The sequence below is a fragment of the Sceloporus occidentalis genome, unplaced genomic scaffold (genome assembly GCF_023333645.1).
Source record: "Sceloporus occidentalis isolate IW3139 unplaced genomic scaffold, rSceOcc1.0.p SCAF_271, whole genome shotgun sequence".
NCBI lineage: Eukaryota > Metazoa > Chordata > Lepidosauria > Squamata > Phrynosomatidae > Sceloporus > Sceloporus occidentalis.
In genome coordinates this window covers 903,918-930,000 of record NW_028317251.1, presented here as the reverse complement: position 1 = coordinate 930,000, position 26,083 = coordinate 903,918, and the positions used below count along the sequence as shown (strand labels likewise).

General features: G+C 49.9%; 1 protein-coding gene across 1 annotated transcript in view; it reads right to left on the bottom strand.

Moving 5' to 3' along the window:
* Positions 1 to 16,864, bottom strand: part of LOC149275695 (polyamine-transporting ATPase 13A2-like) — a gene marked incomplete at its 3' end in the record, with an annotated part of 18,876 nt that extends 2,012 nt beyond the window's left edge. The window contains exons 1-30 of the mRNA XM_089504464.1: positions 16,840 to 16,864; positions 16,576 to 16,652; positions 16,153 to 16,320; positions 15,964 to 16,022; positions 15,491 to 15,605; positions 15,173 to 15,252; positions 14,823 to 14,900; positions 14,616 to 14,685; positions 14,098 to 14,232; positions 13,872 to 13,938; positions 13,532 to 13,663; positions 13,272 to 13,439; positions 13,045 to 13,155; positions 12,805 to 12,851; positions 12,371 to 12,559; positions 11,765 to 11,971; positions 11,260 to 11,361; positions 10,989 to 11,145; positions 10,772 to 10,892; positions 10,397 to 10,521; positions 10,153 to 10,295; positions 9,670 to 9,780; positions 9,359 to 9,438; positions 8,789 to 8,941; positions 8,453 to 8,549; positions 8,023 to 8,246; positions 7,786 to 7,937; positions 6,723 to 6,895; positions 6,160 to 6,323; positions 3,974 to 4,109 (exon numbers count right to left, since the gene is read on the bottom strand). Of these exons, the coding sequence (XP_089360590.1) occupies positions 3,974 to 4,109; positions 6,160 to 6,323; positions 6,723 to 6,895; positions 7,786 to 7,937; positions 8,023 to 8,246; positions 8,453 to 8,549; positions 8,789 to 8,941; positions 9,359 to 9,438; positions 9,670 to 9,780; positions 10,153 to 10,295; positions 10,397 to 10,521; positions 10,772 to 10,892; positions 10,989 to 11,145; positions 11,260 to 11,361; positions 11,765 to 11,971; positions 12,371 to 12,559; positions 12,805 to 12,851; positions 13,045 to 13,155; positions 13,272 to 13,439; positions 13,532 to 13,663; positions 13,872 to 13,938; positions 14,098 to 14,232; positions 14,616 to 14,685; positions 14,823 to 14,900; positions 15,173 to 15,252; positions 15,491 to 15,605; positions 15,964 to 16,022; positions 16,153 to 16,320; positions 16,576 to 16,652; positions 16,840 to 16,864 (3,666 nt within the window). The remainder of the gene's footprint in view (positions 1 to 3,973; positions 4,110 to 6,159; positions 6,324 to 6,722; positions 6,896 to 7,785; positions 7,938 to 8,022; positions 8,247 to 8,452; positions 8,550 to 8,788; positions 8,942 to 9,358; positions 9,439 to 9,669; positions 9,781 to 10,152; positions 10,296 to 10,396; positions 10,522 to 10,771; positions 10,893 to 10,988; positions 11,146 to 11,259; positions 11,362 to 11,764; positions 11,972 to 12,370; positions 12,560 to 12,804; positions 12,852 to 13,044; positions 13,156 to 13,271; positions 13,440 to 13,531; positions 13,664 to 13,871; positions 13,939 to 14,097; positions 14,233 to 14,615; positions 14,686 to 14,822; positions 14,901 to 15,172; positions 15,253 to 15,490; positions 15,606 to 15,963; positions 16,023 to 16,152; positions 16,321 to 16,575; positions 16,653 to 16,839) is intronic.
* Between the last annotated feature and the right edge of the window lie 9,219 nt (positions 16,865 to 26,083).

Sequence of the window (26,083 nt, the reverse complement as noted above, 5' to 3'; positions counted from 1 at the left end):
ATTGGGGCGATTGGCACGCGGCGGCTGTGACACCAATCAGCCCCCCCGTCGGCCGCCAGAACCGCTTGCCCACAAAGTCAAAGAATCTCTTTGTTCCGCTGTAAGTCGGGGCTGGCGGAGAAAGAGCCTCCAAAGACTCGTAGAGTATGGAAACATCTGGGAATCATCAGGATATTCTCCTCCACCCCATCCCAAAACTGGACAGCCTTCCCCCCATGCCTCCCCCCAGGGACCGCTCCCCTCCCCCCACTAACTTTCTTTTATAGCTTTCCAGCTGCAGGGGGAAGGAACAAAGGAGTCGAGACACCAAGTTTTATTTTGGCCAATGACCAGAACAAAAAAATTCACTCCAATTACAACCTACTAAACTGGGGGGGGGGGCACAGGGTCAGACCCTCAAAGCTCTGGAGATCCAGAAACCAAACGTAACTGGAACAAACGTCGCGTCTGCACCGGGCAACCGCTGCGCCAGAGCACCGGGCATCCGCCGCCGCCGCCGGCAAAATAGCACGGGTAGCCGAGAACAACCATTAACATTAAACTGCCGGAACACAGCGGCATCCGCGGGAAAAAATTATCTAGGTGATTTATTATAAATACATTTCTACTCGAAAATATTATTAAACATTTAATTATTTGATCTCTTATTAATTGGCTAAAAGATTTAAATAGAAATGGGAAAAAAAGGAATTCCTAGAACTTTGGCAACATAACATTTTTTTTTCTTTTATTTAAATATTTTTATCAAATAAAAGTAAAATTATTAAAATAAAAGAAACAAAAATTACCGTAGAAAAAAAAACATGTATTGCAGTAACCAGTAAGACGGTTTATTCACAATATTAACCCTTAGATGTCAGTCACGCCTACAAGACAGGTTTAACATCTTCACTGCCAGGGGGTGGGTTTGCACCGAAGGGGTCCCATTATTCTTAATTATTATATAAATTATTATTTATCGGCTTATATAGCGCCATCATATTCCGTAGCGCTGTGGCTCAGAAGGGTTGGCAGAAAGAGTTGTTGGCAAGTGAAATAAAACAATTCAATGTTACCAATCTATATGTGACTTCTCGGTTAGAGAGGTTTGGTGGCCAGGATAGATACAATGTATTCAGAGTAAAACATTTTTACTACGGACCAGAGTTTAAAGGTATTTTACAGTAAGAGGCATCACTAAGACCCCCCAGCCCAGGCTGCTGCGATCGGGGCATTGGGGCAAACCCGCAGGTAAGTTTTTTCACCGTGATCTAAGCCTCTAAAGATTTTCTGAGCCCTGAAGCCAAATTAGATCAAATGTGCCAATAATCTGCACCCGTCCATTTCCCCTTTGAAGTCAGACCCCACCGTGAGCCCCAGCGTTTGATAGGCATGGTATTTAATTAAGGGGTCCCGCTGCGGCAACAACCTGTGTCTCATTATGGCTGTAATGTAATGTGCCCCCCTCCCGGCTCATGGAGGTGCAACGACTGGGGAATGAGGTCCCATCTCCTACCACTCACAGGGTCTTCTGGAGGCTGTTCTCACCGGCAGATCTCAGTGTCACCGGCAGGTCTCGGTGTCACCGGCAGAGCTGAGTCTGGCGCGGGGTCTCCTGGAGTCTATTCTCACCCGGGGTCTCCTGGAGTCTGTTCTCACCGGCAGATCTCAGTCTAGCAGATCTCAGTCTAGCACGGGGGTCTCCTGGAGTCTGGCTGGGACTTGCCCTCTCTTTCTGCATCTGAGGCTCTCATTGGGGGGACAGCCTTTTACCTCTAATCATCTGGCCTCTTCTTCTGGGTCCTAAAGAAACAGGATCAAAGAGGAGGCTGTAACGGGAAGACATGGGGATTTACACTCACTTAAAGAGTCCTCAGCACCCCCCTCCGTGCAATACAGAGCCTGTGTTAACCCTTACCTGGGGGGATTGTCTCTCTAGAAATGGTCTGTATGCTGTTTTCCCCACTCCAGACACCTGCACGTCTCTCTCATCAACCCCCATTTCCTTTATTCTCATCATTAAATGCCCCTTCCTATAATTTACCACCCCAAACATGCCAGTCCCCCCAGATTGCTCCCCACCATTTCCAACGGCTGCGGAGAGACACCAGTGGGTAGCGGTCTGTGGCCCAATGTGCCCCCCCATACCAAATGGGCAGTTTAGATTTTACGGCCAACTATTTACGCAATTACAATTTTTTTTAACCCAAAGTACAAAATTCCCCAAATCAGACTGAATTCACTGAAAAGCCAGACGCCCAAACATTTCATATGGTGAAAGAGGAACCCTCAGATTAATGTAAACCATTTCCGCTTTTCCCAGATTCCCGACATTCCCCACGACCTTCATTTTTTCTGTTTAAGGAGAATTACAGACACATCGGCCGCCAGCGAAAGCAAAATCCCAGAACACGTTCATTCCCCGTTCAACAAGCGAAAAGACTCCATTTACCCTCAAATCTACCCCCACATTCACGACAAAAAGATCAGCAAACATGATACGTTTCCCACAATTTGCTCGTTTACAGGTTATTTACACAAATTCGCATAAACCGCGCTGCGCCAAGCTCAAGGAACAATCACATGATCAACACCGCTCCCTGCGGACCCCCGGCTGCATGGAGAGGGGTCCAGGGTGAAAATCCTGGGCAGACCTCCATGGGAGGCCTAGAACGGGGTAACAAGATGAGCCTTTGGCCAAAACGATAATTCATCGAGAGGTGAAGCTGTAGGATTTTCAGGCGCTGAGCGCCGCCAACGCATTTCACAATATGTCAGCCCCAGAGTCTCCTCTGACGCAGCTTCTTTACTAAAGCCAGAGCCGCAAACGCAGGGAATGGTCGCTGGACACATTGTTACAGGCACTCCATTCCATGTAGAGCCTAAAAACAGGAGTCAGGAGGAAATGGGGCATTGAGGGGTTAAATAAACCAAACAGGAGATAAAGGAGTCCTCACAGAGCTGGAGGTGGAAGGTCAGCTGTTCAGGAAAACAGAATGAGGAGACAAGGTGTGAAGAGGGTCTTCTCTATCAACAAGGACTGTCAGAGCTGTGATTTATTAGCCCTTTTCTGGGGCATTTCCTGGCCTTTTGGCTCATTCCCTGGGACAGTTTTCTTGATATGAACATGCCCCCCCCTGCTCCTAGAGCTTTAGTGTTTGCTCAGGAAATGGTTAAACACGATTGTAGGTGAGGGTCCGGGATACGGGGGTTACATGAAATCACTCCTGAGCTTTGCAGGAAAATATTTGATCTGGAGACGGCAGATCTGTTCAGACAGGCCCCTCGCCGCAGGCGTCTGCGCTGAGCCTCTCTACAAAAAGGGGGTCACGTCTGCTTAACAGGGGAGTCGGCCTGGTCACCACCCAGGGTGCCTACAGGGCCTGGTGGCATCAGGCTGGCGGGAGACCCCCAGACACCCCCGAGCGTCCAATATTCACATGTTGGTTTACGCCTCGTTATAGAAAAACTAGTAAAAATCAGCAGTGAAGCCACAACCAGGTGCCCTGCAGACTAAACGGCTGGCGGTGGCAGAAGAGCCTGCGCCGCTGAGCCTCATAGCTCTCTGCGCTGCGGGGGACCTGGCTCATTTAACTTCAGACATTTCATTTCTGGATTTCGCACAAAACAAGCTTAATCTCAGCCCCCCTCCACATGACTCATGAGGGTCCCTCCGGGCCAAGGCTGTTTGGCAAAACCCGAACATGTAAACTCAACAATCTTTAACCCAACAACCACAACGTAGCTTAGCAGACATGGCCCACGTCAGGCGTCCAGTGCCTTAGCGCTCCCCGGCCAAGCATGTTTAATCTCCAAGATTTGTCACGGCTCCAAATGAGGTCACTTGAAGGGAAGGGGGGACTCCGAGACCCAAAACCCAGCACTTTTCTACAGCTCTGCCTGTTCCTCTTAATTTATGATCCTCAGCCGACGGGAAAAGTCTGGCTCGCCCTTTCCTCTCGCGCACCTTTAGTTTATTTTAGTCCATTTATACCTTTACATCATCGTGTTCGTGGAAGTCTCCCGGCTCCAAATTCTTGAAAAGCTTAGAGAAAAACGCTGGCGGCAAAACGGTCGGGCACATGCCGCGTCCTGCTGCGCTAACTGCCCCAGCCGCTGCCTCGGACCGCCTGTGTGTTACAGAAGGAGTTACACGAGAAACAAAGGGTTAATGCAAATCGCACAGAACTGTCAAAATACAGCAGGTTAAGAGAAATATCACTTTTCAGAAATGCTCCAGCACGCCCGACCGTAACCAAAATAACAAAAAATAAAGTCTGCCCCATTCACACCGACAATCTTGCTACTTACCCTGTCACCCTGACAATCTGCCCCATTCACTCCAAGATTTTGCCCTTTTGCCCAGAGAACCTGCCCCCTTTACTCCAAGACTGAACAACATTTCATTGTACAGCACTACGGAGTATGATGGCGCTATATAAAACAAATAATTTCCTTGGGCTCCAAACCCTGTGGGTCGCCAGACTTGACTTCGTTTTGGGTCATAAAACGCTCATTTGCAATTATCAATTTATAAAAGCTTTGTTTCCCAAAACCAGTACAATCTTAAATTATTTAAAAAAAAAATTAATAATATGTATCGATGCAAATGGGTGCAAACACCGAATATGCTCAAAATATCAACCCTGCACTTACCCAAAGTGTCTTTATCCACGAAAAGTACCTTAAAACAGAACTCGCTCCCTCCGGATCGCTGAAGACCGACCGATATTAATCTTCAGTTTCTGAGACCAAAAACATTTTGCAAATTTGGATGTTTTTGTACCTAAATTTTCCGTTGCTGAAGGGGTCCCGTCGCCGTGGCGTATCCCTTTACATTCTAGACGTATTATCGGCTTTTCTACTGAAAAGTTCTTACAGCTCTCTAGAAAAATAATTTTTCCAGCATCCAAATAAATCACCAAATTATATCATTAGCTTTGATAACCAAAGATACCATTATAATTTATTACACATAAAAAAAAAAAGAGTCAAAATAGAGAAATAAACATATCGTATAACCCGATATATCAGAATATTGGATAACAACGTTACAGAGAAGGAATAGCATCAATCGGTCGCCATGGTGACATCACACCCGTAATGCGGAGCCGGTTAGAGCTGTTGGTGATTATTTGGGGGGGGGGGCAGTAAGGCCGTATTGGTGACACTTACGTTACCCCAAATATTCTGGGATAAACCAATACACAGGGCCGAGGGGGCAGTGCCAAAAATTCTCTTTGGATCTAGAGTTAAAAATACAAATAAATTAATTTTAAGCACAATGAAGAGAAAATAAATCTCTTTTTTGTTGTAAACCGATTTCAGGGCTCGACTCGAACCTCACCGGGGTGACGGCTGATACCCTTGGCAGAACAGGGGGAGATGGCATTTCGGCTACCTTCAGCCAATGAGAGATTGAGTCAGCCCAGCTGAGCTCCCATTGGCTGCAGAGCGCTCTGCTTTAGAGTGGAAAACACACAGACACCGTAGAGATTCATTCATATATTTATAGCCTATGGTCAGGTTCAAAAAAACAAAACAAAAAACTTTATTACAAACATTAAAAAAGTTATATATTGATTTATTACATCAAAATCTATTCATTTTTCAAGTCAATGTAAACAACTGAATTTGGCCCAAAAATGCATCATGTAATGATATTGGACAAAAAAACATATTCATTTTCTGTCTGTTTGGGGACCAGGGGCTGCGTAACAAAGAGCTTCACTAACCATTCAGAGGAAAAATGGTAAAATTCACATTATTTCCAGTTTTGTGGATCAAACAAAAGTAGAGAAAAAAAAATGGTCACTCAAAACCAGGGCAAAACGGTGGCTTACGTGCCCCCTGCCCGCGTCAGGACGGGATTTCTTGGAGGTTTCCTTGGAGATCAAGTGATTCTTACCGAGCGGAGTGTGGGGCGGCTCAAAGAATTCACTAAAAAAGGTTGTATTTGGGAAAACAGCAGATCCGTAAATTCATTTAAAATCCCAGAAAAATAAAACAATATATTATATTTATATATATTAAATTCTCTTTAATGGAAAGCTCCGGCTGTAGTCATTTCCTCGTATGGAACAGGGAAGTCCGTGTTAAAGATCTGACCTAACGCTTGCATAGAGTTTTTCAGGCCTGTGGCCCTTCACGTGGCATTCGGCGGCTCTGCGCTCCTGCTACCTGACCAGGAAGGGCTGCACGGAGCCGGGGTGCAGAGTCTGATTCACGGGGGGCCACGAGCCCGGGCCGCGAAGATGCGCCTCGAGTCTTTTATAGGCTTTCTTGGATTCTTTTTTCTTGCGTAGACGCCGCAGGCAGTTAAGATATCCGTGGTCTAAGGCAGTCTGGAAAACAGCGGTAGGCGAGAGTGAGCGGCCAAACGGACGTGGCACACGTAATATAAAACACAGGCGGTGCGTGCGACCGAGCATTTATCGGCGGGGTCGGGGGACGACAACACCCGTCCGGGTTCCCAGCGATTACAGTGTTTAAGATGTTTGGTGTAATTTGAAGCAGGCGAGGTACATGTCTGAACAGGCAGCCCCTGACCTGATACCCTCAACACCGAGAGAACGTTTCAACACCTGCATGCGCGCGTGTCTTTCAGCTACACACACATAAAAACCCAAAACGGCAAAAAATGTGTACATTGGAACAAAGCCCCTGGATGGTGAGCCCTTAGCCATTAACCCGAGGCCTGCTCCAGGTGTGATGAACGCGCCCCGTGCCGGGTACAGACCTACCTCCGCTATGAAGGCAGCTACAAAATTCACAGCCGCCAGTCCGATGAGCACGAACTTGAAGTTAAAGTCGTTTATGTCTTTTAGCTGCAGCAAATACCTCATGAAACCGAGGGGGTAGATAGTGATCCAGAGCACCAGCCCAAGCAGCGAGATCAGCAGCAGCAGGAAGAGGACTGGAATAAAGACACAGAAACCATGAGTCTACAGGCGGGATCCATCACACAGTACTATGTGCCGGTGACAGCCACGCACAGGGCTCGGGAGCACCGTACTACGTGCCGGTGACAGCCACGCACAGGGCTCGGGAGCACCGTACTATGTGCCGGTGTGCCAATCACGCACAGGGGTCGGGAGCACCGTACTACGTGCCGGTGTGCCAATCACGCACAGGGCTCGGGAGCACCGTACTACGTGCCGGTGACAGCCACGCACAGGGCTCGGGAGCACCGTACTACGTGCCGGTGACAGCCACGCACAGGGCTCGGGAGCACCGTACTATGTGCCGGTGTGCCAATCACGCACAGGGGTCGGGAGCACCGTACTACGTGCCGGTGTGCCAATCACGCACAGGGCTCGGGAGCACCGTACTAAGTGCCGGTGACAGCCACGCACAGGGCTCGGGAGCACCGTACTATGTGCCGGTGTGCCAATCACGCACAGGGCTCGGGAGCACCGTACTACCTGCCGGTGTGCCAATCACGCACAGGGCTCGGGAGCACCGTACTACCTGCCGGTGTGCCAATCACGCACAGGGCTCGGGAGCACCGTACTACCTGCCGGTGTGCCAATCACGCACAGGGCTCGGGAGCACCGTACTACCTGCCGGTGTGCCAATCACGCACAGGGCTCGGGAGCACCGTACTACCTGCCGGTGTGCCAATCACGCACAGGGCTCGGGAGCACCGTACTACCTGCCGGTGTGCCAATCACGCACAGGGCTCGGGAGCACTGTACTACCTGCCGGTGTGCCAATCACGCGCAGGGCTCGGGAGCACCGTACCACCTGCCGGTGTGCAAATCCATAGGATGCACTAAGGAATGATACATTAGCCTGGCAGTTTACCGTTGGTGTACAGAGGTTTTCGGAAGGGGTAACCCTTGGACAGGACGACAGCCAGGACCAGATACTGGAAGGCGGACACACAGAACAGCGTGGTGTCCTCATAGTTTGGCAGGTGGAGGCGAGCCGTATCGGTGGAATTCACTGAGACAAACCTGTGATTGAGAGGATCCAGAGACATCCCAAGATCAGAGAGCGTGCTGGAGACAACACGAAACATATTATGTAGGAGAGACTTACCAGCTCTGCGACTGCACAAAGAAAACGGACAGAAGCTGGATAATGAGGATGAGCAGGAACTGCAGGATCAGACTCCCCAGCACCGGGATGCTAATCAGGGTCCCCATAGGACTTCTAATGCCCAGTTCTTCGGCCGGACCGGTCTTCCCCATTAGGACGGCCACAGACGTAGTGATCACCAGGTCTATGAAGAGGAACTGGAAGTCCCCGAGATTGGTGTTTACCTGAGGGGGAAGCATGAGGGTGACGCACTTCAAATAACTGGAAATCGCTACCGCCGCCGGTAACTTGCTCACGAGACACATGTATGTGTAGTAACTGGTCATAGTGACTCCACGTGCAGCCAGATACACCGCCATAAACCACAACGTAAAAAACATGTCAGCCACTATACAGAAACACAGACACAGGGTACGTTCTCTATACTCACCGTGTATAGGATCAGCACGGTGATAAACTGGGTGAGGCTATACAGCGCCATGTATTTGAACAGCCCGAAAGAGGTCTCCAGGGAACAGCGTCCTTCCCTGAAACACCCAAAAAATAGTTACTATGGTAACAACAAAAAAGTAATTTGAGCTTGTGCTTAACTTTGAAATGACTGCATTTAATATTTTCTAAAATAGAAGATATTTTCCCAATTTTAGAAGATGTATAAAAAACTAGGATGTACTCACATATTTACATTTCTCCTAATAATTTCAGTCTAAATCTAAATAGTATCATCCACATGGGTGCGTTATCCGGGAGGACAGCGGGCACTCACCGGATAACCGCGGGCACACACTCGATGTTACTGAGTTTGGAGGTGAAAGGAGATGCGACAGACGCTTCGGCGTCGGACAGCGAGATCCCAGCGTCGGCGGCTTTCAGGGCTCCGCAGTCATTGGCTCCGTCCCCACACATTGCGACGCAGTAACTGCAGGAAAAGGAGGAGAAGTCAGTCCGAACCCGGGGGCAAGGGGCACAAAGAACACCTGCAGGGTGAATCTGAGGGTCTCTCCCTATAAGAAGAGCCTGTTCAAGTGGTTATAGGGTCTTCTCCCTGCCAGGGCGCCGGCAGAACACTGTCTACTGGCTATGCATTCCCTGGGTATCACACCAACATGTAAATGGACGTGATATTAACGGCACAGATTTATCCAATGTGAATATAATATTCACGCGCGTGTATGGTAAGCGGACAGAACAAGAGATATGTTAAATGGCTTATTTTAAACAGACTTAAAAGAGACCTAAATTCATCCTAAAACAAGTGAGAAAGGAAAAGAATAAGAAACGGGGCCACAAAGCTGCCGGTGAACCCGCACTCCGTGCCCCGAGAAACACCACTTACTTCAGCTCCTGGAAGCTGTGCACAAGCTGCGTTTTTTGATCCGGAGACATTCGGGCAAATATGGCGGCGCGGACAAGGATCTGAAGAGGGGAGGAAGAAGACCGATGCGTTACTGATGTTGGTATAAAGGATAAAGGCAATTAATTCAGCTAAATATTGTAATGTTAGAGTTTCAATCTAATTGAATGAAAATAGAGGTCCCATTGTACAGTGATGCAGAATATCATGGCGCTATAACAGGAACTGAAATAAAAATGATAAAATAATATTAATAATAATAAACATAGAACCAGAAGTAGAACAAGCCTTACTTGGGGGACTAAATCTGGAAAATAATCCATCAACGCAGCAAAGGATTTGCCGTTCATCGCAAAGCAATAGGGGTCTTTACTGAGGAAGGTTCCTCCAAGCTGGTACAGACCCTGCGAAAACCAACAAAGAGGAAGGAGAGATTCTTACAAGGACGACAAGATGACCCCTGAAACAGGTAAAACATCAACAATAATAATTTCAAGAAACAACAGAAAAGAAAAACATTTTATGAAGTTGGAAAGCGGTGCTGAAGAGCCTTCGGAGGATTAGCTGCTGGACTTGTTACCAACAACCTCCTGGTGAAGATTTTACCCGACGCATTTCCCAGAGGATGGGGTAAGAACCTCAGTCTTAAGTTTACTCTGCGAATCCTTCCGGCAAATAATGTTTAAACTTCACAAAGCTTGATTTTTATGACAAGACAAACATGATGTGAATGACAGAGAAATGAAAAGAGCAGTCACCTCTCGCGAATCCTCTACGGGTGATGGGTCAGCCGGGATGAATTTCAAGGTGGCCGCGTTATTGTAGCAAGGAGGGGACGCGGTCACAAAGAACACTTTCTCCGTGGGCTCCACCATGTGGCAGCTCTTTGCGACATTTACAGCGGTCAGCATGTTATCTCCTGGAGGATACCGAGAAGAGTTTCCTCCATTAACACCCAGCCGGTCCCAGCATCATTTCCCGTTATTCCCAGCGCTGGCCGCGGTCTCCAATCCCCGTTACCTGTCACCATGACAGTCCGGATGTTGGCTTTTCGCAGTTCATAGATGACGGGCGACGTCTCTGGTTTTAGAACGTTCTTCATGACCAGAAATCCCAAAAAGACGAGATCACGTTCTGCCGATTCTCTACGGGAAAGGCGAGCAAAAACAGAAATGTTCAAGCTACAAAAGCCCATAACAAGCATGAATAGTCCTAAGAATAACGGGAACATCCTCCAAAAATACATAAATATATCTCTAACCATCGTCCCTGTACTCTCTAATTCAGCCTCCTACTGAGGATCGTGATGTTTGATATTCATATTTCAAAAACAGTACTAAAAAAAAAAGGAGGAAATGGTCCAAAAGCAAAAGTGTCCTTTATTAAGTTACTCACCGGGATATGGCCTGAGCCTCTTCAAAGTTTTTGACAGAGCTGAGGGTTTTATAGGCAAAGGCCAGCACGCGGTAACCGTCCTGAGTGTACTGGCGCAACATGGCAGAGAAATCCAGAGGCACTAAAAAAAACAGAACAGAACCCAAGAATTTGGACTCCGTACATCAGAACGCCACGCGAGTGTCCGCTCGGACTCGTTTTGGAGAAGCTTATTCACCTGTCTCATTCCTGCACAGGCTGGCCACCATCTCCGGCGCCCCCTTCATGTAGAGATCACAGGGGGCATCTCCCGGCAGTTTGGAGATGACGCTCATTCTCTGCAGGGCGGAGGAGAACGGGAATCTCTGTAAGACGCCCACCGAGAGATGGTGTTTCTAGAAAAAGAAAAAAGCAGTTCACACCAACCGAAACTGGAGAGTCATCCCCCTTTAGTAAATACTCACTGAGCAGCGGCGAGATGGGACATATTATGTAGGACAGACACTCACCGGTCCATAGGGCTGCTCTTCCAGTATGGGGGGTTTGATCACCGATAAAACTTTGGTCCCAAAAAGTCCAGTTGCCTCTTCTGTGTCTCCATCTGTCAGGGTCTGATACACAGAAACCAAATAAATTCTGACCTTACAGTTACATACATGTTCATGTTCTAGAAATGTATCAGTAACTACATAATTCATTGAGGGAAGTTTGAAAACCCCTCCGCCCTTAGACGTGTAATAAGAGTGAGAATTATTTAGGTACAAATGATCTCTTCCAAGTTCTCAACGATTGCCACGCGGTACACATTCTTTAACGAGCTAATGAAACCTGGCTCCAGACAATCCCTCTATGGCGGTTCCTAGATTCTGGGGTTTAAAGAGATTATTTCAACACTTTTTCAGTCTCCAAAAAAAACCTCACGTTATTTGCCTTGATCACTGGAGGGACTGAGACCAGAGACACAGGGCAGAGGGTCCCATCAGAGGAGCGGGCGCTTGTTCACCTCTTACTCACCCAACCTGTGGAATCCATCATCTTTAGGTCCATGAGATCTCCAATGAGACTTTCTTTCAGCAGAGTGACCGAGTGGCAGGAGGCCAGCGAATACAGCAAAGGTCCGTCGGGCAGACACCGGGGCTCGTGTGTAATGGGCATGAAATGAGTGTTCTCCAGGGGGACCACCCCCCAGACGTCCAGGCCTTCTTCGGTCAGGGTGCCTGTCTGGGAGCAGGAGAGGACAGTAAGCCTCCTGACAAGGATGCTCTTACATTACAATTTATTCATGGAGCTCCAGCAGATCCGGCAGTTAAAAAGCTAACAGTAGAACGGAAAAGATCCCAAGCGGACAGTAACATTAATGTCGATACAGACAGCGACGAGGGCCCGCAGCATTCTGGTGGTCACCATTCTGGGGCTCCGTTTGAATGTACTGCTTTTCTGGGAGTCGAATGATTTTATTACGCTGATGTGAGCTCCTGGTTGTGTTGGTGGAGTTTGAGCCGCACAATACCTCTAAACACATTTCCGATTATCTATTAGTTCACAGCGACACTGCCGGCCAACGTGTCCCGCCGACTGAGTCTAACCCATCATGGACTTGGCCGTATCTACTTAACCTACCTTATCAAAGCAAACCATCTTGACCTTGCCGCAAACGTTGATACGCGGAGGGCTTATGCAAAAGATCCCCTTTTTCTTGAGACGACTCTGAGCGTAGATTGTGCCCACCGTCATGGCAGCCGGCAGCGCTGGAGGCACCACAATGGTGATAATATCGAGCGTGCGAATGATCAAATTCGACAAGCCAACCTGCAGAGACAGCGCAATTTACATTATGCTGGGGCAGAAAAAGGAGGAGAGAGTAAAAAACAATGGGAGAGATGGTAATGGAATTAAGTGGAGGAAAGAAGACGGGCCAGATGAGTGAGGAGAGGAGAATTACGAGGCAGGGATTCATTATTAGGGAGGGCAGAAAGAGAAGAAGTGGGCAGAAGTTATAAAGGGGGGGCAATAAGCGGACTGGCAGGGGGTGGTAATGGGGTTTATTCACTCACTTTGTTCCGAAGTAGAATCACAATGCTGTAAATGTTCCCAATTATGGCTGAAAAGGAGAGATGTTGGGTAAAAACTTAGAGTTTACATTTGTTAGCTACATAATGGCGTTGGGAGATAAGGAAAAGGGCCGCATGGAGTCCAACAGGGATCTTGCATCGATAAAACATTTAGAGAGCCTAAACCTGCCTCTAACGCCATAAAACATGCAAAATATTAGAGCATTTAATAATAATCCTCACCAAAAACAGCCAGGACCAGCACAAACAGGAACGAGTCCCTGTAGAACTTGAACTTGATGGGTTTGGGGTGCAGGATGGAGCTGACGAGATTCCCTTTGAGGGTGCAGAAACCTACACGGGAGTAATTCATCAGAGAAACCCCAAAGAACAAGACATGCTCTCCGAAACTCTCATTGCTCATTATTTATTTACAACGGCAGTACCATCTCTCGTGCCATAGAGCTCACCTGTTTTGGTCACCACGGCCATCACGTCTCTCTCCAGGTAGCTCTTGGCCTGGATGACTTGTGTCCCGCAGAAAAGCGTGTGCCGCCTGTGATCCTCCGGAGAATACACCGCGCTGGCTGACAGGGGGCTGTCAGGTAACGGAGTCTTCATTTCAGGAACACTCTCACCTAAACGCCGTCATGGAACATGAGCTAAGCTGGTGGGGAGAATGGCCTGAACTGGTAGTATATCGGGGGCTATTAACGTCACGCTCACTCACCTGTCAGCAGACTCTCGTTGACCATGCATTCCCCGGACAGCAGGACAGCGTCACACGGTAGCAACAAGCCTTCGGGAGGCAGAAGGATACAGTCCCCGGGCACCAGATCCTCCGAGCTCACAAAAACTTCCTCTGCAAAACAACCCACCGGCGTAACTACAGCATCCCCTCTATTACATCAATTTACGGAGGTGCAGCAGAAACGGACCCCCAGTCACCAAATCTACTGGGAACGCAGGTTTATCTTACTGTATCCGACTGTGGGTAATGAGCTCCCTTAAATAAAGCAGTAATTGTTTAAACCGAGGCCACCGTAAGTAAGGGGGCTTCTCATGCTCACCTCCAGTTACACGTCTCACTTTCAGACTCACAGACACTTTAACCATGTTACGCAGGGTCACGCTTTGCTAAAAGGTGCGAGAGACAGACAGACAGGAGCAGTTATAAATCAAATTTATACAATAGTTTATCTAGTTTAGTTTATGTAAAGTCAAATGAAATTACAATTCCATCAAGCCTGGGAATGGGGTCTGCCGGCTGGCCATGCCTGGGCCAGACCCACTTACCTTCCTGGTCTCGTACAGAGAGACCCCGATAGACACAACGGCGATGAAGATGATACAGCCGGCGTAATAATAGTAATAGTCACACATCCAAAGGATGACACTGAACACCTGGAATATGTAGAAGGGATTCAGCACCTGGAGAGAGAGCACGAGAGAGGACGATTAGGGCGCAGTCTGCCGAGTGCCACAGAAAACCGGGAGAATATACAGTTATTACTGAATTATGTGCGCTGGTAAAATTACAAAGGAAAACATTACATAAAAACGAGGATTTTGTGACATCACACGTGGCTTTGTGTACAACTGACATGATGTCACTCCGATGTTATTGTGTTGTTACTTAAGGTGCAGATATGCACAGTGACCGGGTAACAGAGTCCGACTAGCCATGCGCAAAACTCTCATATAATTAAAGGAAGTAGAACACCGACAGCAAGGTCTCGGAAGGACGGCAGAGCCCGCTAGTGGTCACTGGGGGTAGTGCATCCAGCCGCCTGCCAAGCAACTTCTACACCTACCTCATCAATTAACAGCCTCCCGTAAGATTTCACTGGAACGTTGATCTCGTTGGGGCCATAAATTTGCTTTCTGCCCAGAAAAAAGATGAACATTAGCAGCGGACTGAACGTTACATTGCAGCATTGGGAAATTACCGGCGACTAGAATACCGGCATTCCGATTGAGTCTGTCGGGGCTTCATGTGGGATCCATTAACGTTGTCTCACCTCATACTGTGATCCGTCTGGCTCAGCCCGGATTGGGATCTCCGCAAATCCCCACAAGTCAGACCATCAGATAACGAACTGTAAGAAAACAACGATTAATAACCCGGCACGCGAGCCCGGAACCCACACCCCAAATCCTAAGCTGTGTCCCGAACACAGAACGGACATGTCCTCGGGGTATGGCACTGACTCAGAGACCGCTATAATGCCCCAATGTTCAGCGCCTGTTACCAATCACCTTCCTCGAGGAGGCTACAGTTTTCTAATCCCAATCCTTTGAGTCAGTATCGATTGATGATATGCCCCGTGGCTCACGCCGTCGCCTTATTCCAGGCCAGAGGTTCCCTTACCAGACCTGGATGAATCCGTGTGAAGCGTGACTCCAGATGTAGCGCGTTCCTTCAAACACAAAGTATCGGAGCGTGGCAGTCTGCGGAGGGAGAGCAGCAGAGTCACGACGGTGCGAGAGTCTCCGGGTACACAGAGGAACGAGCCGATTCCCACCCAAAAATTACTTTGTCACTAACAATCACAAACATAATTACAAATGTTTCCAGACATTGATACAAAATACAGAGCCTGGAGTAGTAGCAGGTTTTTTTTGTCTTCAGTTTCATGAAGGTGCGGGATCCCCGAGTATTATTCCCCCCCGGCTCTGATAACCTCACCTCTTCCTTGTTGTGTAACTGGATCGTGTCCTTAAAGTCGTCCTCATCGGCGACCCCGATCACCACACTGCCATTACCCGCCGTGCCCAGGCGCCCGATGGCATCGCGCTCCAGGCTGTGGGGGCAATAAACACAGAATTAAAGGGGTAACTGGACGACTCAGAAAGCTAAGAGTTCCCCCAAATAAACATTTCCGCGTAAATTCACTCATTACACCGCGTCTTGTATTTTTTGTACCCGGCGCACTCATGGAATGGAGCTCTCGGCGTTGAAGGCTTGAGCACAGTTTGTCTGACCGAGTTGATGTTTTACCATCTGAAACATCCAGGGATCGTCTACACCAAGTGGCCCATGGGGTTTTAGCTAAACAATTCCCACTCAAGCCCCTAATTATTCCCCCCCAGCCTGTGTTTTGCTGGGCAGGAATCTACTCGGCTGGGACGGGGACGGGGGGGTTACATTCGGTGACGTACCTGGCATCCACGCCGTCCTCGGTCTGTACCCGGGCAATGGCCGTTTGTCTGAACGCATCCTGCAAACACAGCAAATGACCTGTGAGTGGAGACGCCGAAGCACCCGCGGGCTGCACTCGTATACAGCAAATACTAAATCCCTTCATCACGACGCACGCAGACAGGGCGAGCGCCCGCCGGGTAACCCACCTTAATCGCCACCCAGTCAGCCTCAGCCAGAGGGCATCTTCGGCAGGTCATCAGGATGTAGAGCCGCGGGCGCCAGTGGAAGACGACGAGCAGGACGCCCAGGGTCAGGACGCACAGCGTGTAACAAGCGACCGTCTGCCATGTTACTTTCCGGTAGCCGATTATCTCCTGCGGGGGTCACAATGGGGGGGGGGGGTTACACATGGTGGGGGGTATCTAGAGGGGGTATCTAGAGAGAGAGAGAGGTTTGGTGATGGAAATACTCCATTCCAGGACATTCCAGGCGGATCAAGCGGGAATATATAATAAATGCTGATTATTTAGAATAATACGCATAATCGTCTACGTGCTGCTGATTAACGCACAAGAAGCGCAACAGTCCCCACGCCATCCGGCGGGGCAGTCGTAACCCCATGCACTCACCATGCGCGGCTGGGACTCGCGGGCCGGGAGGGAGCCGTAGTTGCAGGGCAGCTGCTCACCCAGCAGTTTGCGGCTATCTGTAAACACACAAAAGACGAACAACGCTATTACACACGGCAAGCGAGCCCCGATATAACGCATGAAACGGGGCATTTACAGGACAGCCGGGGGCTGTTATTCCGCGGCGGGGATCTCACGTGGTTCCCGGTGTTTATATTTTAACCCGGAGATCTTCCTGCGCTCCGTCTCCTCGCTGGACTTTACCCCGAGTAACGGAAGCAGCCGCCATCACCCCAGGAAAAGAGCCCCGGGAATTACCCCTCTTTAAATGCAATAAAACCTGATGGTACCAGCAGCTCGTCGCTGCGTTTAGTTCAGGGACGCCTCGCCCGTATACAAGGAAGAAGAGAATAAAGGCTCGGCTGGGCTTCATACCCAATATTTTGGTTTCTTAACTTAATGTCACATCTGGGTAAATGACATCATAGCCGGGTCAGAGCATTTAACGGTACAGGAGGGGAGTTTATTTCAAAGGAAGAGAACAAAAGACCATCATCTTAAACTAGGGGTAAGAGGCTTCACATGGAACGTAAGGGAGCTTTATCTTACTGAGGCTGTGAGATAAGTGGAACAGCCTCCCAGCAGAAGTGGTAGAGGCTAATACAGTGAGAAACGGGCAGACTAGACGGGCTGAATGGGTGGTATCTGCCAGCAGGTCCTAATAAATTGTTCTTTAATATTAATATAGCAGCCCGTTTCCATACTATCCTGAGTATCGCGGGGAGGAAACACCCGTATTCATTACATAGAGGGCGGATGTATGTTTGCTCTGCGGCGTGCAATCATTCGTTGGGAGTTTATCGAGGAAAAGCAACGTTTCCACCGAGAGACGCGACACCAGCGGCTCCTAAACGTCCCCCGAGTTCCTACGTCCCGAGCCCCAAATTCTGGAGTTAGCAAAAAAAAAAAATCCGCCTGGGGGGGAATAAGTCCCAGCGCCCCAGAAATAAAACATGTACATTTTCTGAGCATTACTCTGGAAGATCTGCCTGCTGCACAGAGTACAACACTACAGCACATGTTGGCGACACGCGTCCTCACACACCCAAAGTAAAACACGACATGACAACATATATGGGCCAGGCTCTATATCCGAACCTCAGGACCCCGGAAACCATTAGCTTTCCCCAACCCTCTACTAACGCCATAATCTACCGGACGGAGACGTACCGGCAGGGCGGCAACTGGAAGCAGCAGCCCTTAAAGTCAGATGAAAGAGTTAAACCCAACAAAGAGATCAGCAGCCGGGAACGTTCAGAATCCAGCGGATTAAAGGGACCCCCTATAACCCGAGACATTAACCTCATTTAACAAGGACCCTGAGCGTGGGGCACATTCACTGCCATCCGAGAGCCGGGGAGGTTCAGCGACCGGACGGACCTTGCCGGATTACCCCCTACACCCCCCGGTCCTCACCGTTATCACCGTCCCCGCCGTGCACCTGATGCCCCGTAGCAGGTGTCTCTCCCGGGGTAAATCTGCTCGCTGCGTCACTCGGAATCCACGGCGGCCGCTCCCACGCGTCACAAACAGCCACACGGTCACCGGGGGGGGGCGGAATTATTGCCTCCTGAACAGGTTTTTCCACCCAGACGTGGAGATTGCGTAACCCTTTCAGCACCAGACAAAGCTCTTTACTGGAATGAAAAGACGGCAGGGACCGTCAGACAAAACAGTTATCGCTCCCTAAGGATGGCCAGGGATTCCTGCCCCAACGTTCACACCTTACGCCCCCAAAATAATGCAGCTTCCGGGAAAGGGCTGCCATTAAATCGTGTGCCCTGCAACATGTATTTTCCAACCACCACAAGGGACGTATAAACCGGGGGGGGGGCTCCCATTAAATTGTGTGCCCTGCAACATGTATTTTCCAACCACCACAAGGGACGTATAAACCGGGGGGGGCTCCCATTAAATCGTGTGCCCTGCAACATGTATTTTCCAACCACCACAAGGGACGTATAAACCGGGGGGGGGCTCCCATTAAATCGTGTGACCTGCAACATGTATTTTCCAACCACCACAAGGGACGTATAAACCGGGGGGGCTCCCATTAAATCGTGTGCCCTGCAACATGTATTTTCCAACCACCACAAGGGACGTATAAACCGGGGGGCTCCCATTAAATCGTATGCCCTGCAACATGTATTTTCCAACCACCACAAGGGACGTATAAACCGGGGGGGCTCCCATTAAATCGTGTGCCCTGCAACATGTATTTTCCAACCACCACAAGGGACGTATAAACCGGGGGGGCTCCCATTAAATCGTGTGCCCTGCAACATGTATTTTCCAACCACCACAAGGGACGTATAAACCGGGGGGCTCCCATTAAATCGTATGCCCTGCAACATGTATTTTCCAACCACCACAAGGGACGTATAAACCGGGGGGGCTCCCATTAAATCGTGTGCCCTGCAACATGTATTTTCCAACCACCACAAGGGACGTATAAACCGGGGGGGCTCCCATTAAATCGTGTGCCCTGCAACATGTATTTTCCAACCACCACAAGGGACGTATAAACCGGGGGGCTCCCATTAAATCGTATGCCCTGCAACATGTATTTTCCAACCACCACAAGGGACGTATAAACCGGGGGGGCTCCCATTAAATCGTGTGCCCTGCAACATGTATTTTCCAACCACCACAAGGAACGTATAAACCAGGGGGGCTCCCATTAAATCGTGTGCCCTGCAACATGTATTTTCCAACCACCACAAGGGACGTATAAAGCGGGGGGGGCTGCCATTAAATAGTGTGCCCTGCAACATGTATTTTCCAACCACCACAAGGGACGTACAAACCGGGGGGGCTCCCATTAAATCGTGTGCCCTGCAACATGTATTTTCCAACCACCACAAGGGACGTATAAACCGGGGGGGCTCCCATTAAATCGTGTGCCCTGCAACATGTATTTTCCAACCACCACAAGGGACGTATAAACCGGGGGGGCTCCCATTAAATCGTGTGCCCTGCAACATGTATTTTCCAACCACCACAAGGGACGTATAAACCGGGGGGGGCTCCCATTAAATCGTGTGCCCTGCAACATGTATTTTCCAACCACCACAAGGGACGTATAAACCGGGGGGGCTCCCATTAAATCGTGTGCGCCCTGCAACATGTATTTTCCAACCACCACAAGGGACGTATAAACCGGGGGGGGCTCCCATTAAATCGTGTGCGCCCTGCAACATGTATTTTCCACGCATGATAAGATCAAAAACAAACAGTATTCTTTACTCTTTCAGCGCTTGCGCCTCCCTGTGCTATAGGATAGCGTCCCCTTAAATAAAGAGACCCAAATCCCTACAGAACCAGGACCTACGAGCTGGGATCGGGGTATTTACCTATACACAGCACGGGGTACAGACACGGGCCGCGCATGCACTGCATATTACAAACAGGATTATCATCACAACAGGCTTAACTCTAACCGTTAAAGTGCCTTGTTTCAAACCACGTTCACAATTTAACATTGGAATCTGCACGATGGGGAGGAAAAAAATCCACCAAGCCCCTTTAAATCATTCTGAAATGCCCTACACTGTCCCTTTAAAGCATGCAGCTCCATCCGGCGACAGTGACATATGTAATTTTTAATTAACGGCATGACGTGGGCACTCTGGCCCCCGGCTAGTGATGCCTGGCACCGCCGCTGATAACCCGCGTGTTAGTGAATAAACACGAGGCTATTTGTTTCCCGTCGGCTCGATCCTGGGAATCGCCTCGATGCAGGTAATGTAGATAATTTTGTGTGATTAGCAGAAACAGGATCCGCGGCCTCTGAGAGGATCTCAGACTTAAAGGGATATTAACGAAAATGCTGAAAATTACCCAAAATTCTAATTTCTACAACAAAATTAATTAGACTTTTTTTGTTTTGCGATATATGAAGGATGGCGACTTGGAATCAGCGGGACTCCTAAACTTTTGCTGTACTGTCTCTTTAAGAGCTGTCCCTATGCTGGCCTGATTTACATAGGGGGCCGAGTACAGCTCAAACGCTGTCGGGCGCCCCGTAATTAAACCAATTAAAATATAAAGAAATTATTCCACTTTGTCAAACATTGTGAGATAGAAAATCAGCCCTAAACGTAGAGGCGTATGGCTGTGGGCGCTCGCCGCAGGGGCCGGTAAGAGAGCAGCCGCCTGGGGCCACAATCACTGAGCCCCACCGCATACGCAAGGTATAATCAGCGCTGATTATAGGGTAACGACACATAGGGGGTCCGCAGCAGAATCCACGTCCAGCCAGAATCCCTACAAACCTGGTCAACACGCTGGTGCAGGGCCAACGGCACAACTGGTCTTACTGGATTGTGGTGGCCAGAACTGGGTGGCGTTCGGGACAAAGTTCTGGGCTTTGCAAAGTGACCCGGCGATAATATACATTTTGTAAACGGGGGATTAGACAGACCGGGCCGACGGCTCTCATCCGCCGGCAGATTCTGCCTTTCTATTGCCCTGTGCTGGGGCACGGTGACCATATAGGAGCGGCAAGAGACCGCCAGGGAGTTTGGGGTTAATCTGTCTGATACAAAGCATGTGATCCCACGAGTAACACGTCACAGAGACTGCCCCGAAACGACCCACAGATCATTCGAAAAGCTCGTCAGTCTCCGGAACAACAATGCAGACTTATGTTCAGATAAAAACAGCCGTAACCCGCGAGTGATTTCATTCGGAAGAAGTAGAGACTACATTTTATACCGGCCTCGCCACCTTCGCCAATCCTAAACATACCGCGGGGGCCGGCCTCCCCTGTCCAGATACCGCGGGGGGCGGCCTCCCCTATCCAGATACCGCGGGGGGCGGCCTCCCCTGTCCAGATACCGCGGGGGGCGGCCTCCCCTGTCCAGATACCGCGGGGGCCGGCCTCCCCTGTCCAGATACCGCGGGGGGCGGCCTCCCCTGTCCAGATACCGCGGGGGGCGGCCTCCCCTGTCCAGATACCGCGGGGGGCGGCCTCCCCTGTCCAGATACCGCGGGGGGCGGCCTCCCCTGTCCAGATACCGCGGGGGCCGGCCTCCCCTGTCCAGATACCGCGGGGGGCGGCCTCCCCTGTCCAGATACCGCGGGGGGCGGCCTCCCCGTCCACATACCGCTGTGGCGGCGAGATTCCCCTATCCAGATACCGCGGCAGCGGGGAGCCTCTCCTGTCCAGATACCCCAGCCTCCCCTGTCCAGATACCGCGGCGGCGGGGAGTCTCCCTTGTCCAGATACCCCAGCCTCCCCTGTCCAGATACTGCCGCGGCGGCGAGTCTCCCCGTCCAGATACCGCAGCAAGTCTCCAGGGGAAGAAAAAGTGGCGATAAGTGAAAACAAATAATAAAAAGCACACGAAAATCCTGGAAAGCAGATTAACCGGCAATGCAGAGGAGAACCTGACAAACTGGAGTATCTCAGCAATCCTGTTCCAAAACACACAGCGTGATAAGGGTATAAAGGGCCAACGCAACCCCCCAATCCACGGCAGAGACTGCAGACCCTCCCGACACCCCCGCTGCCGGCCACAGAAGCCCACCGTACGCACACATCAAGTGTCATAGAGGCTACGAGGACACATTTTCCACTAAACTGACCCCATGAACAGAACTTGCCAATATGGGAAAAGCCTCATTGTCAGTGAAACGCGTCGGATATTTCCTGCAGCAGCTCTGGGATCTGTATCGTGATTTACGGACCCGCGGCCCACATCCTCCTTTGGATGCCCGATTACTGATCCGAGCGCTTTCCATGAGTCCCGCATCGATCCGTACAAACCGTGTGTCTCGGCTCTGCATCTCTATTCAAACACTCCAAGCGAGACACTGTCTGATTATCTGCGGGAATCAATAAACACGGGAGTGATTTACTACCTGCAGGGGAAATACGTTCCAAATACTAAGTAACTTCTCTGAAATCACACAATACACAGTCTCAGCCCGGCAACAACACGACATCATCCGTTACATCACAAACACGCGATTCCTGGCGATCTCCGGAAGACTTTCGCGTATAGTATAGTGACATCAGAGACTTCCACCTCCAATCAGAGGAAAGGACCTAAGAGGTTTCTTCTTCAGAGGGGGGGGGGGCTGGAGGTCTTCGGAATTCCACGCCTTTTTGGCCGTCTCTGACTTCAGACCCCCGCATCGCTTGGACCTGAACTCCTGAATCCATTCTCCTTACTAACCGGCAGAAACACCCCGAGTTACCGGTAGCTGCCCGAGATACGTTATACTGTAGACGTTCTGTTACGTTCCGGCCCTGAGGGCCAACAAATAAAGCCTTGCTACGGTTATTATTCTGGAGATTCCGTATTATTCAACCTTTGCCAACGGCCCAGAACGTCTTTCCAAATCCACGATTTACGCAAAAACCCTCCTACAATCCTAAAAAATAAAGGAAATTACCTACCCCCCCCCCCCAGGTCTTTATCTCAATTACGAGCAAAGCCAAAGATGTCTTCCCATTTTTTAACCCCGCATTGACCTCGTACAGGAATTGCTTCCTCAAAATGTAGCCGCTTGGTTGTTCATTTCCAGTAACGACACATGAGCCCCGGGTCACAAGGCGAGTGCTGCTGATCACGCTGCAAGTCACCGTCCCTCTGAGGTCCCGAGAGCTTTTCTAACGTTCCGTTTTCTTCAAAATTGCCTTAAAAAAAAACTTCCACTAAATCGCCCTCATTTAACGGGAAACACGGAACGTGCAGAACAGATCTGCGGGCAAACATACATGACATTTGTTTCCAGGGCCACGCGTGATGGGTTACAGGGTAAGTATAATGTAGGAGGGTAAAAGCATTCATCACATAGGGGCACGTTTACTGGTCCCCACTGGGAAGGACTGGGATGACTTTGGTCACTGTGGAGCGGGGAGAAGAGACTGGAAATAATGATATTCTCGCGGTGAGTCTGCCGGGGGGGCTTTTTACACAATATGTACGAGCGGCACGCGGTGTAAATTAATAATGAGTATCACAGCTGCTTGTGACAGACACGCGATAGACACGGATTTTGTGTTGACTCCATGCAGACGTTGCTTATTACATGACTGATCGCTTCATACACGTCATGTGTCCTTGTCTGTGCTGCTTCCTCGTTAGATCTATTTGGGTGATAATGATATCTGCCATCTGCCCAGGTGTCCCCCCACCCCCAGGCTCCGACCTCCTGCCCCGAATGCAGAATTCGGGGAAACAGGAATTCCACATAAAGTTCACATTATTTCTCCTAAAGGAATGGGCCCCAGAGAAAGCTCGGCGGTCTCCCTGCCGGGGACGCTGTATGGTATCTGTAGCTCTTCCGCACCAGTCACATGCATTTAGATATTAGAAGAAGATGCCAGGTGCAGCTTTACCAACCAAATGTACGTTTTAACTACACGCCTCGCTCCGCCATTACAGTGTAACAGCTAATAGCTTACAATCCCCTCATCCCTGCACATCCCAGTCACCCCCCTGGTGCCCCCTCAATACCTGTCCCCCTCCATACCCCCCCTGTACCCTCTCAATACCAGTCCCCCGGTGGCCTCTCAGTGCCAGTCCCCCCCCTCAATGCCAGCCCCCCTTACCCAACCAGTCCCCCCCGTACCTTCTCAGTGCCAGTCCACCCGGTGCCCCCTCAGTGTCAGCCTCCCTTACCCAGACAGTCCCCCAGGTACCCCTTTAGTGCCAGTCCATAGTAAATCATTCCCTCCTTCCAGTGCCCAGGGTCTCCAGCTGCCCCCTGACAGTTTTTTCACCTCATGACTCCTCTCAGTGCTACACAGAAGGCTAATCCCCCCGGTGCCCACCTCTTACTATTGTCACGGTGCCCAGTGGCTGCCATGGCCTCCATTTCCCAGTCCCTGGGCGGTGTTGTTGCCTCACTCATGCCCCGGCCCCACAGCTCTCACCTGCGTCCATCCTGCCCCCTCAGCCCGGCTCTCATCCCGGCAACAACCGGGCACAGGCTGTCCCGCGGAGCATGCTGGAACTTGTAGTACCTCCACTAGCCTGTCAGCGGAGGGGCGGGGTTCTGCCATGTGCATCATCCCAGGGGAGGAGTTACTCGGGTCAGGGAGGAGTAATTCCATATCTAACAAGGAATTAGCTCTATAAATAATAGTTAATACCCCAGGCTGCTGACAGGGCAGGGGCAGATTATTCCCTTTTACTACATACATTTAGTACACAGGCACATGCTGTGTGTATTATCAGGGGCAGGCAGGGTTATCGATAATAATAAATAATAATCAACTTACCCTGTGCTGGGGTAACAGGGCAGTCCTGGGATAACCTTGTTATGCTGCATTCTCTATGACAGTTAGTCATGTGTTGACACAATGTCATGTGAAGATTAACCAGGCTCCTGACTCCCATCACACACAGCACATCAAATCAGTCCAATAAAATCTGCCTGCTGATAGAGTGAATTGGAAGACACCCATACTTGCCAATGTTTGCTGGGTATGAGGGTATCGCAGGGTTCTACAGCCCTAAAAGCCCCAATAATGTCTATAGAAACAGCAGGAAACCCCAAAACCCTGCCACCAGCCCCACCTCTAACCACACTCAGAAAGGATCCAGTACTGGCCCTAGAGATTCTAGGAACCATGACCAGCTGGGGATGTGTAGGTCTTACAAAATCATAGGCTGTGGCTGTCTAAGCTTGATGAGAGTTGTGGAACCTCAGCTGTAAACATGTTAAGATCCGCAGACATTCGACGTGTTGGCTGCAGGAAAACGGCCGCATGTGCTTAATCACACGGGTCGCACGGGGAAGTGAAAATAACGAACGTTAGGTCCAGCACGCGGTTACGCCGGCTTCCTTAATGTGCAAGCATGCAACCAGAGAGGGGAAAGCAACGGGGGCTTTATATAGTGAAGCCTTATCACCAAAACAGATAAACCACTCGCTGCCTTCCGCGCCCCCGCTATCACTCTACTCCGGGTGCCGAGATGTAAACGCACCGTTGAGGGTGAAATACGGCTGCTTATTCCTCAGTAGACAACACACTTTAGACAAGGTTCCCAGTATCAAGGGCTCCATATCGAGCAGCGTTGTGGTTGCCCAGCCCTCCTCTGCCAGTGCTGCAGCCCGATACATGTCTGGCTGGTGCTTACTAAGGGGGTTAAAGGTCATCCGCAATCGGCATACAGAGCTCTCCATGGTACGCAGTAATCTGTATCTCTGTAATCTGTAAAACGCCACGTTCTATCACATTCACACATCCTGCTACAGCCTCCTGTTCGTGAGAGAAGACGCCAGTTGAGGAAAATAAAGACGTAAGTTGTTTATTACCTCTTAACATCCTGAAACTTATAATCAAACACCCAGCAGCAGTGCTAATGGCCTGCAAGCCCTAGGAAGCACACGGAGTACAAGGGGTAGGCGAGTGCTGCTGGGTCCTCGCTCCGCTGTCAGGACCGCAGACAGGCGTCACTCCAGAGAGCGGATATATATATGTACACTT